General features: G+C 37.9%; 1 protein-coding gene across 1 annotated transcript in view; it reads left to right on the top strand.

The window, feature by feature from the left end:
* The window catches only part of VCAN (versican), a 113,571-nt gene that overhangs the window by 48,827 nt on the left and 49,947 nt on the right, over window positions 1-14,797 (top strand). Inside the window, exon 7 of the mRNA XM_042447789.1 lies at window positions 14,098-14,256. Coding sequence (XP_042303723.1) covers window positions 14,098-14,256 — 159 coding nt within the window. The remainder of the gene's footprint in view (window positions 1-14,097; window positions 14,257-14,797) is intronic.

Here is a 14,797-nt window from a genome sequence, read left to right as displayed (position 1 = left end):
AGAATATTTGCATATACGTAATGAGATGCACGTCTAAACATGAAATTCATTTATCTTTCATATACATGTTATACACATAGCTGAAGATAATTTTGTACATGGTACTTTTAAATAATTTTGTGCATAGAGACAAAGTTTGGGTACATTGAGCAACCAGAATGCAAAGGTGTCAGTATCTTAGCCAGCCACGTGGACAATTTTGCATTTTGGAGTATTTTGGAATTTGGAATTCCCTATAAGGGATACTCAACCTTATGGCTTCTTCCAATCTTAATAGCTTCTGTATAGTTAGAACCCTGCTAGAAATGATGCTAAACACAAGGAGCTTCTCAAGTTAAATATTTTATTGCATGTGTATGATGGGGTAGTGTTGAATGGACACAACCAACTGTTTGCTGGTTGGGAGGGCAACTCTTATAGCAAGTATACGAGGAAAGTAGTCTATGTATGTTGGTATGTAGTTTGGAATTGCCTCTCATGCTTTTAGGCTGAAGTCCCAAACACACAGTGCTAGTGAGTAAGCTTCATTGAACTCAAAGAGAATGGTCTGTGATGTTTGAAAGCAGTCTTATCTATAGACAATACACCTGATAAGAAGAAGAAAAAAGATCTTGGCACTTGAAACTTTCTCAGAGAGATAATTATTGTACTTTATTGACCAATCTTAATGCCAGATTTTAATGGACATCAGAAAGCAAAGCAGTCACCCATGTGGACAATTTTGGATTCTGGAGTATTTCATACTTCGGAATTGTGGATAAAGGGTACTCAACCTGCATCCGGAGAGGCTAAACACAGTTTATTAATCATTAACTTAATGCAATACATTTTATTTGCATCTTCATTGAATTGTTTTCAGAGCAGTATGAAATAAACTGTAATACCTATTTTGACACATTATAACAAAAACAAATAAATATAATAATAATAATAATAATAATAATAATAATAATAATAATAATAATAATAGGAGAGGAATTATGTACACTTCAAAATGTCAAGATGTTACCTTTTAAATTAGGAATTATTTTCTTCCTTTTGTTTGTGGGTTTTGTTTGTTTGTTTGTTTTGCATTCTCCTTCCTTATGATAAGAGTCATAATGGGTTGGGGGTGACAGCTGCAGTCTCTGTTACTGAGGAAGCCAATGGAAGTAAAGTGATGCCTTTAAGACTGACAGTTCTTAATATTTGGACATAATGTGAAACTGATTTACTGGAACATAAACACCTTCTTGTAACAGAATAGGAAGAAAGGGAAGAAGGCTAAAATGCAGGCCCAGTTCAGATTGATGCCAGTAAGAACAGAAGATCATTTGGAAACTGTACTAGGGCATTTTCTGGTGGAAAGGAGAAAGAACCTCATGCAATCTAGTGGGATCAGGAGTGGACCTAATACAAAATCAGATGAGGGTAAGGCCCCAACTGTTCATTTTGTCAGAATGCTGCAGGAACCTGACTAGTCATAAGAAGAGCACAGAAGGATTGTGTGTGTGTGTGTATCTATATCTATATTAAATCTAGTTACCTCTAGGGTATAATTTTACTCAAAGCAAACAAAAAGGCTATAGTCATACAGGACATTGTCATCAAAGTACCATAATATTTTCAGAAGATATTACACCTAGCCTCAGTTTTAAAAACACATCATCTGCATCTCTTTGTATGAACATTGTAAGTGTTTATTGGTTAATTATGTTGTTGTTAACTACCTTTAAGTCAACTTCAGCTTATGGTGACTATATGAATTAGAGATCTCCAAGTCAACAGCCCTGCTCAGGCCTTACTGACTCAGGGCTGTGGCTTTAAGGTTGAGTCTATCCATTTGTAACATGGTCTTCCTCTTTTCCTACTACCTTCTACCTTGTTAGACTCCTGAGATAAGGTTTATTGGAGAATGTCAGTGTCCTTCAGTCTAGCTCTGGAAAATGGCATCATATAATTTACAGATTCCAGGAGAGTAGGCAGTGACAATTATTTAGTACAACACACACACACACACACACACACACACACACACACACACACACCCTTTGACCAAAAGATTTCTGATTGTATTAGACTGAAGACCCCACAATCAGATGCAAAAAGTCTTATCCTCAGCAAATTTCTCTGTGTTACATATATAGTACAGACAGACAGACATGATTACCTACATAAATGCAATATAGTATCATACATACATTCATAGTTTTAGAGAAGAGGAAAAGATAAACAGCCTAAAAATGCTAAGAAATTAGACGTTTTCACCCCTCTCCCTCCCAAATAATATCATTTTTTTTCACATTTTGATGAGGTGGGTTTTTTTTTGTTGTTTTTGTTTTTTTGCATTTTTCAATAGTTTGTGTCAAAAAAGTATTTTGCACTAAATGACTTTTTTCAAGGGGGGAAAAAGTTGGCCTTTTCCCTCTCCTACAGTGATGAAAAAAATCACATGCCAATTGAACTAATCTCTCCCCCCCCCCCATGTCAAGATGTTGAAAGTCTTTCTCCTTAAGAATACACAATTTGTGAATATTCTTAACACCCCTATTTTAACATAATACTGTAGTTCTTACTTTGTTACACCAGTGTAACATGTGTAAAATGATAAGAGCTAAGAAGAGTTTCTGAAACTGGCATCATGTTTTATTTCTTCCTGTGTCTGGTCTTACGTCTTGCAGTCATGAGACATGAACACATGTTAGTCTAATGCCCTTCAAGAGATGCTAATTACGTAGCACTGTTGCTGTGGGACTGGCTTCCCAGTTCTGTTTTAGTATCACTTCCCTGCCCTACATTTGGAAAGGTGGTATTACCAAATAAACATGAACTTCTCAGCATGATTTTACAAGTCCTGTCCAAAGGTAACAGGGACATTTCCAAGAAGAATGAGGTGAACATTCTACTTGTGCAAATTACCCCTCAACCTCAATTGTAGCAGGTTTACCTTTAATCCCAAAAGTAGGAAAATACTATGCTTCTTTTTTTCCATTGCACTTTGAGTAGATTCATTCACAGCTAAAACAAGAGTGTTCTCTAGAAATAATTTGAAAAATATTGGAAGGTTTCAGGTTTGCCTTTCATTCTAAGCCTACTAGGTGAAAGGCTGTGAATTTGCAAGTGCTTTTTAAAGACATCCACAAGCCTGAAGGGACTTAGTTTTGCTCTGTTTTGATAATAACAAAACCTTAGGTGTAGGACAGGATCCAGCTCCTGTTACATTTCCATTTTTCAGTTGTCTAGCATAGGCTGAAAAAGTCTTCTGAAATTAGTCTTTAATACAGGAATTTGACAATGTTTTTATACCAGAAGGAAGTTTCTCTGAATATATCTTTCCTTGATAAATCCATTACACTGAAATGGTCTGAAAAATTACAATACCTTTAATTTGTATTTTAATAACCCACCAAGGAGTAAATTGGAGATCATGTCAGAAACAGAACTCTACTCAGTCAGCACTGGAAACTTAAATTTCTTCCACTCACAGTCCTTTAGTGGTTTGGAACCACAGGAAGGCATGCAGTGCCAGATTTCCCATTCTACCAGACATTTAAAAAAAATGGACCAGCAAGCAGTTCCAGTTTCTTGCCATTCAACTGGCTTTCATTACATTTAAAGCCTGGCCAAAAAGACAGAAGACTTTAGTTCTGCTCCACAGAAGGAATACATATATATATAATGGTTGTGTTTCACAAATCTGATATTTTCAAGAATACATTGCTATTTGCTGTGGTGGTGGGGAATCATGATCTGAATAACTTTTGAGGTACTTGTGGACGTTTGGTTTCATCATGAAAGTTATGGCAAGCAGAATAAAATAATTGTGATACATTTAACATTAATCCACTTTTGGTGCTTTCTATGCTAAATGAACAATAACATGAAAATTTAAAAATAAGTCAGGCACCAGTTAATTCTAATTTCCACAGTGGAAATGGAGGAAGAGCTAAAATTGGGAAACTCCATTGCTGTTGATTCCTCTTCAGTGTTCCTAGCAGGGAGAGTGGTTAGAGACAGTAGGGAAGCACTTCTTAGTTATACTGTTGCAGTAGATTCTGTGTTTCCATTTGAACAGATCAGACAGTCAGTGGTCATAAGGCATGGTGGTGCTCTTAGTTCACCTAGAAAATCAACATATGGCTCAAAGATTTGTTCAAATGACCTGCTGAATTGAACTGAATTCTGCTGGAGGAGGCTAACATTAAAACAATACAGTCCCATCCCAATATCCCATCCCCCTTAAAATACAATTAAATAGTTCACAAATTAAAACATACCTTAAAATAATAGGCAAATCAAACAGTGGCTGTAGCAGAATTCAAGGGTATAACAGGTACAGACTTTTGGTGGCTGGTTACTGTATCTATTCAGGAAAGGCCTGCCAGAAAAGATCCTTCTTAACAGCTTTTTAAAAGCTATTTAAGTGGTAATGTGACGGATCTTTTCTAGTAGGCTGTTCCATAATCTGGGAGTGGTTGCCGAAAAGATCCTCTGGGCAGTTGCATGCAATCTAGTTTTAATAGGTTGCAATAAATTCCTCCCAGAGGACCTGAGTATGCGGGGTAGATTATATGAGAGGAGGTGGTCCTGAAGATAGGTTGGACCCAAGCCATTTAGGGCTCTAAAAGTGTACTGTGCCAGGAAACGAATGGGCAGCCAGTGGAGCAATCTTAAAATCGGTGTTATGTGATCTCTTCTGGTTTTACCTGGGACCAGCCTGGCTGTCATGTTCTGCACTAATTGAAATTTCTGAACTAAGCACAAGGGTAGCCCCATGTAGAGTGCATTACAGAAATCGAGATGAGAGGTTACCAGTGAGTGCACCACAGTTTCTAGGTCCCTAACTTCCAGGAAGTTCTTCCTAGCATATCGGCCAAAGCTGGTAACAGGCGCTCCTGACCGTCACATTTACCTGATTACAGTAGCCATCTGGAGCGACAGATCTAGGAGTACCCCCAGACTGCAAACACAGTCCTTTGTGAAGAATGTGAACCCATCTAGGACTGGAGGTTGTATCATAATACCTGGGATAGGGGCCACCACTGTAAGTACCTCCGTTTTGTCTGGATTCAGTTTCAGTCTGTTTCTTCTCATCCAGTCCATTACTACTTTAAGACATTCATTGAGAGGAGAGACACCATCTGAAGCCAGAGCTGTAGACTGAGACATGAAGAAATATATCTGGGTGTCCTCAGCTTACTGATAACCCACCGCCCCTTGTCATAGCACTGAGATAAGCAAGCTAGTCATAGAACTGAGATCAATTCTCAGCCCCCCCCCCCAGTGAATTTTGGTAGTTGTTGTCCAAAAACATAATTTTGTCAATTTGTGAATGAAGAGACACTCTTGAATCCTTCATAGGAATGACCTCTTTAAAACTTATAGCTAGAACAAATCAAGGGGCATTTAATCTGGGGTTTGAATTGTTATTACTCTCTACTTAATTCTTTCTTTACAGCAGGGGTTGGAATTGTGTAGCCTTCCAAAAATTGTTGAGTTATAGCTCACAGCAGCTCTAGCCAGCATAGCTACTGGTGAAGAATGCTGGGAGTTGCAGGTCCGGATAATTCCCATCCTTGCTTTACAGTCAACGAGCCAATGGAATGTACTCAACTTTTTATTATTTTAATTGGGAAAAGGATACTGTGAAGAAACGAAACCAAGATTTTTGAAGCTCTGTAGAAAGTTGTGTAGACTAGAATTTGTTTCTTTCACCTTTTAAACTCTGTTTCTCTACTTGGTGCTATTTCTTCCTGGCAGTCTGACGAATCGCCTTTGCTTTAAAATCTCCCTTTTTAAAATATAAATGTTAAAGTTGAACTATCATGTGCCCAAATCCCAGCAGACATCCCTTAGCAAATGCAGATGTTTACCAAATGCAGATGTCCATTGAACCTATTGCCAGAACTGCACAGATGCACTTGTGAGTAGATAATTCTCCCGGAGACAATATATCTCTCCATGACTTTACTTTCTCTCCTCCTCTGTTCTTCCATCTTTCCTAGGCATACTAAATGAATCCATTAATTTTTTTAAAAAAAATTATAAGAGAGTCAAATATTGTATTTCCTGTTACCTCTGCCCATTGCTTTGTTCTGTAAATCACTGCAGTTTGGAAAGGAAAGAACCTTCTCACTTTGCCAATAGTTTCCAGTGGAGTTCTGCACAGCTGAACAGAACTGGGTGGAACAGGAGCAGGAAAAGTCGTGTCATTCTCTAGAGGCTGGCTTAGATTCAGAAGTCTTGTTTCATTAGGCTTTCAGTAGTATTTTATCTCTACTCCCAATAAGGTGAAGTCATTCTGGAATCTGAGATTAGGCTTGCCTTAAATAGGACTCAAAGGAGGACACTTCAGAAGTTGTAATCAGGCCAGGAAAGTAGAATTGTGGGAGCTCCTTGCCTCTGTGTGCTCATTTGGTCATCTGAACATACTGTGTTTAAAAACCATGGAAACATACAGTACAATTGGGGGGAAAAACCAAGGTCATTTAGCTCAATGCCTTATTATTGCAAGAAATCAATGCCTGGAGAATTCTTGACAGGTGGCATCCAGCTCCTGTGTGTGTGTGTGTGTGTGTGTGTGTGCGCGCGCGCACACGTGCTTTCAAGTTATCTGTCAGCTTTTGGTGACCTCATGAATTTCATAGAGATTTCTTAATCTCTTCAAAAAAAAAAAAGGTGGTCAACAAGACTATTTTTAGTGGTGGGGAAATAGACAAATATTCTGGAGAAGTCTTTGGGTATCAGTTAAGGCTTCTGGAGGGGGGGATTAACATGTAATGACAAAAGTAACCTGCAGTGAATTTGTTTTGATTGGAAGGTATGCTATGAAGCTTCTAGAAAATCCTAAAATCATTTTAAAATACAGTATTTTCCACATGCAAAAAGTAGTATAAACAAAATAACAGTGACTAGGGATTAAATGCTTATTATGCCAGTCTTTCTGTTATGATGATTTCAAGTGTAAGTAAAGCCCAGTACCCCATGATCTCTCTGCAGACGTATAGAGAAAATGTCCACTTGAAATTACTTCAAAGATGCTACTTTCAAAAGCGAAGATTACTACTGTTTATACTCAACTATAAGTCGAGAAATTTATGCATCAAAATTGACCCTAAAATCCTGGGTCAACTTATATATGGGTCAATAGAAAGATCCTGAAACAAGCACCACTATGATGCCCTTCTCTTCCCCATTCTTCAGGCCTCGAGGCAGGGGTTTCTGTGTGTGTGTGTGTGAGAGAGAGAGAGAGAGAGAGAGAGAGAGAGTGAATGTGAAAGAGTTTCTCAATCCAATTTGCAATCCTCTTCCCATCAAAGAAAAACCCCATTTAACACCATTTCTTTCCCTTCCCAGTCTGATTTGAAAGCCTTCTCTTACCATCAAAGAAACACTCCTTTTAGCTCCACTTTCTTCCCTTCTCAATCCGATTTTAAAGCCTTCTCTTACCATCAAAAAAGCACCTCATTTAACTCCTTTGGGCTGTACAGATTGTCCCTAAGGGGCAGCAGGAGGCCATTCCTGGCTGAGGATGCTGAGCCCTGACTCTGCCCACAGGTCGGCACAAATTGCTGGTCTGTACAGGCCCTTACTTTCTTCCCCAGTCTGATGTTAAAACCCTTCCTCCACCACCTGGGAAGTGGTGTTAGGTGGTTGGTAGAGGTCTGGAGAAGTAGGGATAGAAGGATAACCCCCTAAGCCATTTGTTTGTCTTTTTGGCTGTTCACAGTATCCTCAGCACTTTTCTCCAGCACCACAACTGAAATGAGCTGATTTTCTTTCTGTCTGCTTTCTTCACTGTCCAGATCTCACATGCATAGATGGTGATGGGGAATACAGTGGTTTGGACTATCCTCACTTTAGTTTTTAGAGTTATATCTTTGCACTTTAGGATCTTGTCTATTTCTTTCATAGCTGCCCTTCCCATTCCTAGTCTTCTTCTGATTTCTTGATTACAATCTCCATTCTGATCAATATTTGATCCAAGGTATGGGAACTTTGACTGTTTCAATTTTTTTGGTTATCTAGGATAAATTCTTGTGGTCATTATTTTTGTTTTCTTGATGTTCCACATTAAGCTTACCTTGGTGATTTCTTCATTAACCTTCTTCAGTAATTGATCCAGGTCCTTGTTGGTTTCTGAAATTCTCATTTCCTTCTTCCTCTGCTTATGTGGTTGGCACATAGACTTCGATTATCATGATGGTTATTGGTTTCCCCTGAGGCCTTATTGGCATGATTCAGTTGAACTTTACATTATATGCTTTGTCTGATTTTGCTATGTCCTTCATCACTATTAATGCTACTCCATTCTTTCTCCTTTTTTCCTTTCCTGAGTAGAACACTGTGTAGTTATCTGACTCAAAATGTCCAGTTTAGCTCGCTTGTTCATAGTATTGCTATGTTTATTCATTCCATTCCATTTCTTTTCTCTTCTCTTCTCTTTCTTTCTTTTTATTATGTCTAGCTTCCCTTGACTCATGCATCTCACATTCCATGTACTAGCACACCTCTGGACCTTATTTTCATTTTTAAACTTGCATGATGCATATCCTCTCTTCTTACTGAGTCCTGTTGTGCCTTTGACCACATCTCTATTTGTACTTGTTTTTTGTTCTGCGCTTTTAGTTCTTTGTGTCTCTGTGTCCTGTCCCTGTCTTGTGTTCTGTTTCGGATTGTCTCATCCTGGAGTCTTCTTGATGAAAGCTTATCACAACGAGGTTCACTTTTCCTTTCCTGCATGCAGTACTAACTTGAGTTAGCTTTGGTGTTACTGCTGCAATGTTGGAAAGGTCCTCCACCAATGTCACCTACAACTACTGCTACTGCCCAGTAGCTGTTCCACTTTAGGATTCAGTCCAGGTCCCCTTCTTCTATTCCCTTTCAGTCCTTGCTCTTAATATAACCTCTCAAGTCCAATTTCTCTAATTTCTCCTCCAGTTCTGCACCAGCATAAATACTTCTGTGTAGATTGTGCAAGGATTTTTCAAATATTTGCTTATGTAATAGTTTTCTCAGGTTGCACATCAGCGCTGATTAGTTGGTGGTGTGTTGAGAGAGTGCCATCGCATTCCTACCTGGGGCACTGTGTAAGTATGCTGAAAGAGCTTTATGTTCAGCTGTATTAAGTAGGATCTTAGTCCTAAGCCATATTAAATTCTAATATGCTTTAATAAGCTAAATCCTATATTTAGTCCCAACTAAAGTAGACTCGTTAACTAATGGGTTTTACTCATGTGGTCATGCATCATTCATCATTGATTCAATGGGTGTACTCTAGTTGGAGCTAATCCGTGTCATTCAGGTTATTGGTAAACGGGGGAAATGGTGTGATAGTAGAGATCTGGTTTAACTTTTCCCTGTTAAACCAGAAATAATCCACTTCCTGTAGTCCATAGGTTCAAGTCTTTATACAAATGGTTCTGCTTGGACTGCTTATGAAACTGGAAATTGCACTGAATTTCCCTCTTCATGAAATCTAAATGTACAACAGGTGTCTGTGATTGAAGGATGAACCCATGGGACAGTAGCCAAAGAAATGTTATCCATTATTCCCCACATCCATATAGAAAAATGAAGCTCTACACTTGAATGACTCTTATGTTTAGTGAAACACCTTTTCAAACATCATAAACATGCCAAGTTATGCTCCAGTTCTTATGGAATACCTTTTGGCTACAAATACCCACGTTGCTGTAAAATAATGTATCTACAAACATAGGGTTAATTCTTTTTATATCTAAACTATTCAGGGAATTTACTGGTTTCTTTGTGATGACAGTTTCTTTTGTACTTGATACAAACCAACATTTTTGTATTGCCAGTGGAACTCATGGTAAGAACTTGTAGAAAGGTCATGCAGTACATTTTGAAATGTTTATGGAAATTTAGGTGTTTGAATGATCACTTATACTTTATTGTCTCTGCAAATACCCACAAAATTCCCTTCCCATAGAAAGTTACCATGCCAGAAAAAAGGTGGTACCAGACTTTTTTCCATGAGGATAGCTTTCAATTGGTAGGATGTTTGGGTTGTATCTGAACGAAATTCAAAGTCGTGATTTGTCCTGCTTTAGCTTAATCAGCATACACATGCATAACTATCTTTTGGTTTGATAGCAACAGAAACAGTTATAAAATGTTTGTGAAACTTCCCCCCCCCCCCTTAACTTGTAGAAATAGAAAAGGGTCCTACTAAAATGGGTAAAAGATGTCAAAATGGTGCCAAAAGCAAATAGAAAATATTTATTAGAGGTACTTATTAATTAATTAATATCCTGCCTTTCTCCCAGAGTGGGACCCAAAGCAGCTTACATATATAAAACACAACAATTAAAATTGTAAAAATATAAAAATTACAAATATGAAATTTAAAACATACAAAGTTAAAATTAACAATCCAAGACCAATTGATATATTGAACATTTTAAAGCATATTGCCTTTATGAGAGGCAAAATGATGAGGCCATGTTGTAAGAAGCAGCCTGACAACAGACATTGACTACAAAACAGTTTTATTCCAATCTAGCTAATATCAGTTGTGACTACTTTCCAACAAAACCACTAGAATGAGATTGTGACTAACCAAGTTCTATCACTTTTATGGGACTTATAGTGTAACCTTATGCATAAATAACTCTTCAATGGGGCTTACTCCAAGGGAAAGTAAGTCTATTACCTATTGCGACATAGTCATGGTGACTAGCTAGTTTGGATGATGTAAAGAATATGATGTTTTTATAAGGCTTTATGTTTTAAAAACATATATTGCATGCAGTTTTTAATTGTACAGCACAAGGTATTTGCCAGCTCAAAGACTATTTATAAATATGGGAAATATTGTTTTATAAGCCAAATATAGTCATGGTTTGTAAGCTGCCCTGACAATAGGCAGTTCTATCCCAAACCCCATCTGCAAAGGCAATAGACACAACTTAAAAGAACAGTGAAATTTTAGCAACATGTCAGCTTGTAAGTGGCATGAATCTATTAAAAAATGATTCAGTTCCAAGTGTCATATTCACTGGCCTTTAGAAGACTTGAATTATTGGGTGGTACAAATGCTTCTTTACTGTGCATTCTTATCAGTACCATCCTTCCTGTGAGGACAGACAATGTGCATTTCATTATTTTATGTTCCAGTTTTACAACAGCCTTCAGCAAATAAGCTCTTGTATTTATTAAAATTTTATCTTTCAGGGACATATAATAATGATTTGGCTAGTCTTAATCTCTGTTGAAGTAACACGTCAGCTTTCCATCTGTTAATTGTATAATGACAATTCTTTTCTTTTATGGCGGTTTTCAGTCATCGGTACTTCCAGACCACAATGTTGAAATGAGTAACTAAAAAAATGTTTTAACGAACGCAGTGGGAGGGGGGAAATGCAGGAGGCACCAATCCACCTGGATTTAATTTTTCTCTCTACTTGTAACTTACATGCCTTATGGCAGTGTTAAAATCAAACTCATAGGCTCTGGTGAAGCTAAAGTTATTCATGAAACTAGTGGAACAGAGTTGATGAACTAACTCAGTTTCTTTCATTGAGGCGCTAGGCCAAATTAGAGATAATGGACTGCTTATGTATCTGACTGTGTGTTTGTTCTATTCTCATTTTAAAATAAGGATTTGAGGATATTTTTTCTGTTAAAAAGGAAAAAGAGAGCTAAGACAGATATGGTAGATTTGACTCTGACTTGATCTACTTAACTCTGGACACAGGATTCTTCCAGATGAAGCAAAAGTGTTGAGACTTTGTGTTTGTTTCTGTAGTTCTAAAGGGTTTAAAAGTAATTAAATGATGCTTCTGTTATCTCAGACTGGCAAAGCCTGGCACCACCTGCAAGGGTTTATTCCCACCCTTAATTCCAAAATAAAAGAAAAGGTTCCTTCTCTTCTTGTCCTTTTCTTTTTCTTTTTGATTATTTTTCTAGAGTTATGGTGCTGTAGCCCATCAGGGTATCAGTAAATTGGTTCCTTCACATTATAATACTATTACTCGAAGGGAAAAAAAATAATCAGGAAGAAGAAAAAATGTCATTCAAAACAAGAACCATCTCAGTAAACCCTGTGCCTCATTTTAAAAAACAACAACATTTGGACCCGCTCTAGAGAAGATTGAAGAAAGCGCTACAAAAAGCACACCCAAAGAATTTTTGAGCTGATGTGAAGGTGACAGGCACTGGCAAAATCCAAGGAGCTCTATTATGAGAACTCATGTTTCTTTAGATCAATATGGAAGAACCCACTCTGGATGTATTAAAATTAGTGGAAACTTATTGTAGGGTAAATTCTGGGTAAATCTGATTTAGGTAAATCTAACTATTCCACATTCATCTTTGCAACTGGTACATAATACTGATTCTTTGTATCAGAGTTTGGAAAAGCTGTCTTTCTGGAGCGCAATGCCCAGCAAGCTGGCTGGATGATTCTTGGAGATGTACTCCAAAAAGGTAGCTTTTCCAAAGCTCTGGTCTATATGATGTGATATCATAATATTTATTCATCATTAGCAGTGTAAATATAATCATTATACAGATAAATGTTGTAGAACTTGTTTAGGCATGGTGCAAACTACAGAGATCAGGCCTGAATCCTATTGTGTAGTTTTGACTAGAATAGACCTATTGAATCGATCATTGAATAAGTCAAGATATAGGTGAATCCTTTTGATTCAATGGATCTGCTTTAGTTGGGGAGCACAACAGAATTCATGTCATCAGTCTAGTGTGTGTGTGTGTGTGTGTGTGTGTGTGTGTGTATGTGTGTGGGTGTGTATATATATATATATATATTCCAATATAGTTTTTTGGGATCATGGGAGCCCTGGAGTGTCCCATGCCTCTGCCCCCAAGAAATTATTTTTCTTTTTTTAAAAGCCACTATTGAAGCCTCAAAGAGTGGCAGTTTTGTTCCAGAAGATGGTACAAGGTCACCAGACTCCTCACAACTCATCAAAAGTAAAAATTGTAACTAGACCTCCAGCTATTTTCATTTTTCTGAATCAGCTATAGTCCACAGTGGGTCCTGGGACCCCCAGACTGTTCAAAGTTTACTATTCGAGGGGCCCTTTCACATTGTACATTTACAGCACTATCTTCCACTTTCAAAGCCAAGGTTTTATGGAATCCTGGGATTTGCAGTTTAGGGAGGAATATTTAGAATTATCAGCCAGACAGATGTAGTGCCTCACCAAACTGCAAATCTCAGCATTCTATAGAATGCTACCATAGCAGTATAGTGTGAAAGAGCCCTTGAAATAAACAGTGGTAATAGGTAACCCTTACTTGCCAGCTACAGAGTATGGCTTTTCACTAAAGATTTAAAGTGGTTCCATAGAATCAGGCTGCCCAGGACATACAAGGCTTACATTAGTGTGCTCTTTCTTTCCTACAAAACCTTCTTTCTTACCAGCACAGTTTTCTCAGTGTTTACCTTACATTGACAGGGTTGTCCACCCTCCCCCATTCCATATGGAATGTGGTATCTGGCATCTGGTGCAGTAGAATTCCCTTTCTGCTTTCTAGCATTAATAGTTAAGGATATGCATTTGGAAAACATACAGGCAGTGGCCCTAATCCAAAAAAGCTATATATACATCTTGATTTCTTTGAAGATTTAACAGCCCCAACTCCCTTCTGTTGAAGCAGCAGGCCATAGGCTGTTCAGATTAGGCTGTTCCTTCCTTCTAAAATAGTGAGAGCCTGTCATAATATCTTCCAAGACCAGTATAAACGTTTCCTGTGGATGCATGGCAAATACCTTGGTTTGTGATGGTTATCAGAGTTTGGAAATGTTACTTTAATATGACAGCTTCTTGAAGTCCCCAGCCAACATGTTACCAATGGCAGATTCTGTTATTTTCCAAAGTTCAGTACTTTTTGGCCAAAGCTGGCCATCAGAACAACAAAGCTTAGATCAAGAAAGATAAACAATTTGCAAAAGAGCAGATTGACATAAATGTTATTGATATGGTATGTTTGTATGTTTATCAAGAAACTGGGTTGTCTTGTCATTGAGTGCTTCCGTTTGATTTATTTTTGACACTGACATATTCAATAACCCTGGGCTTTGCCAATCCATGTTTAATTTCAAAAGTCTATGCTTCATTGTTGCAGACACAGAAACATGTGATTATGGGTGGCACAAATTCCAAGGGCAGTGCTACAAATACTTTGCCCATCGCAGGACATGGGATGCAGCTGAGAGAGAATGCCGCCTCCAGGGAGCCCATTTGACAAGCATCTTGTCGCATGAAGAGCAGCTCTTTGTGAACCGTAAGTGACATTTTCATCCAGTGCTGTGCCTAAAGATGCAAAGGGAATGAAATGACTTTTCAAAAACCCACTAAGCTGCTAAGTGTTTTTTATATACATTGCTTTCAAAAATGTGTGTTATCGTTTATCCTTTTAAAAGGGGACCCTTTTACTACTACTTTGTTCCTAGATTCCAGCTCCAGGGTCTGTTGTATTCATTAGCTGGGATGGGCAAAATTGCTGTACTTTGAAGGAAATAATCTTTTACAACCCTAAAGAATTTAGTTCATGAGTAAAAGAGATTAAGAGAAAACTTAAGTAAGGTGTTTTCTTCTGAATTTTTCAGCTCCCTGTTTAGACAATCTCATCTCCAGACACTTTACAAATACTGTTCATTACAAGTGAAGCACATCAATTGCTTTATATTCTGGGAGAAGTTGACATTTGTTACAGCCCTGGGTGCTGTTTGGGAAAAAAAAGGGAGCATTCCAGGCTAATGCACATAAGGTTTGTTTCCAAAAAACTTCTTTAGCTGTGCTAATATTTGGATTAGATCAGCGGT

This window comes from Sceloporus undulatus, chromosome 2 (assembly GCF_019175285.1).
Source record: "Sceloporus undulatus isolate JIND9_A2432 ecotype Alabama chromosome 2, SceUnd_v1.1, whole genome shotgun sequence".
In the NCBI taxonomy this organism is placed as follows: domain Eukaryota; kingdom Metazoa; phylum Chordata; class Lepidosauria; order Squamata; family Phrynosomatidae; genus Sceloporus; species Sceloporus undulatus.
The sequence above is the reverse complement of the archived record's forward strand: the minus strand, read 5'-3'. Positions and strand labels throughout refer to the sequence as shown.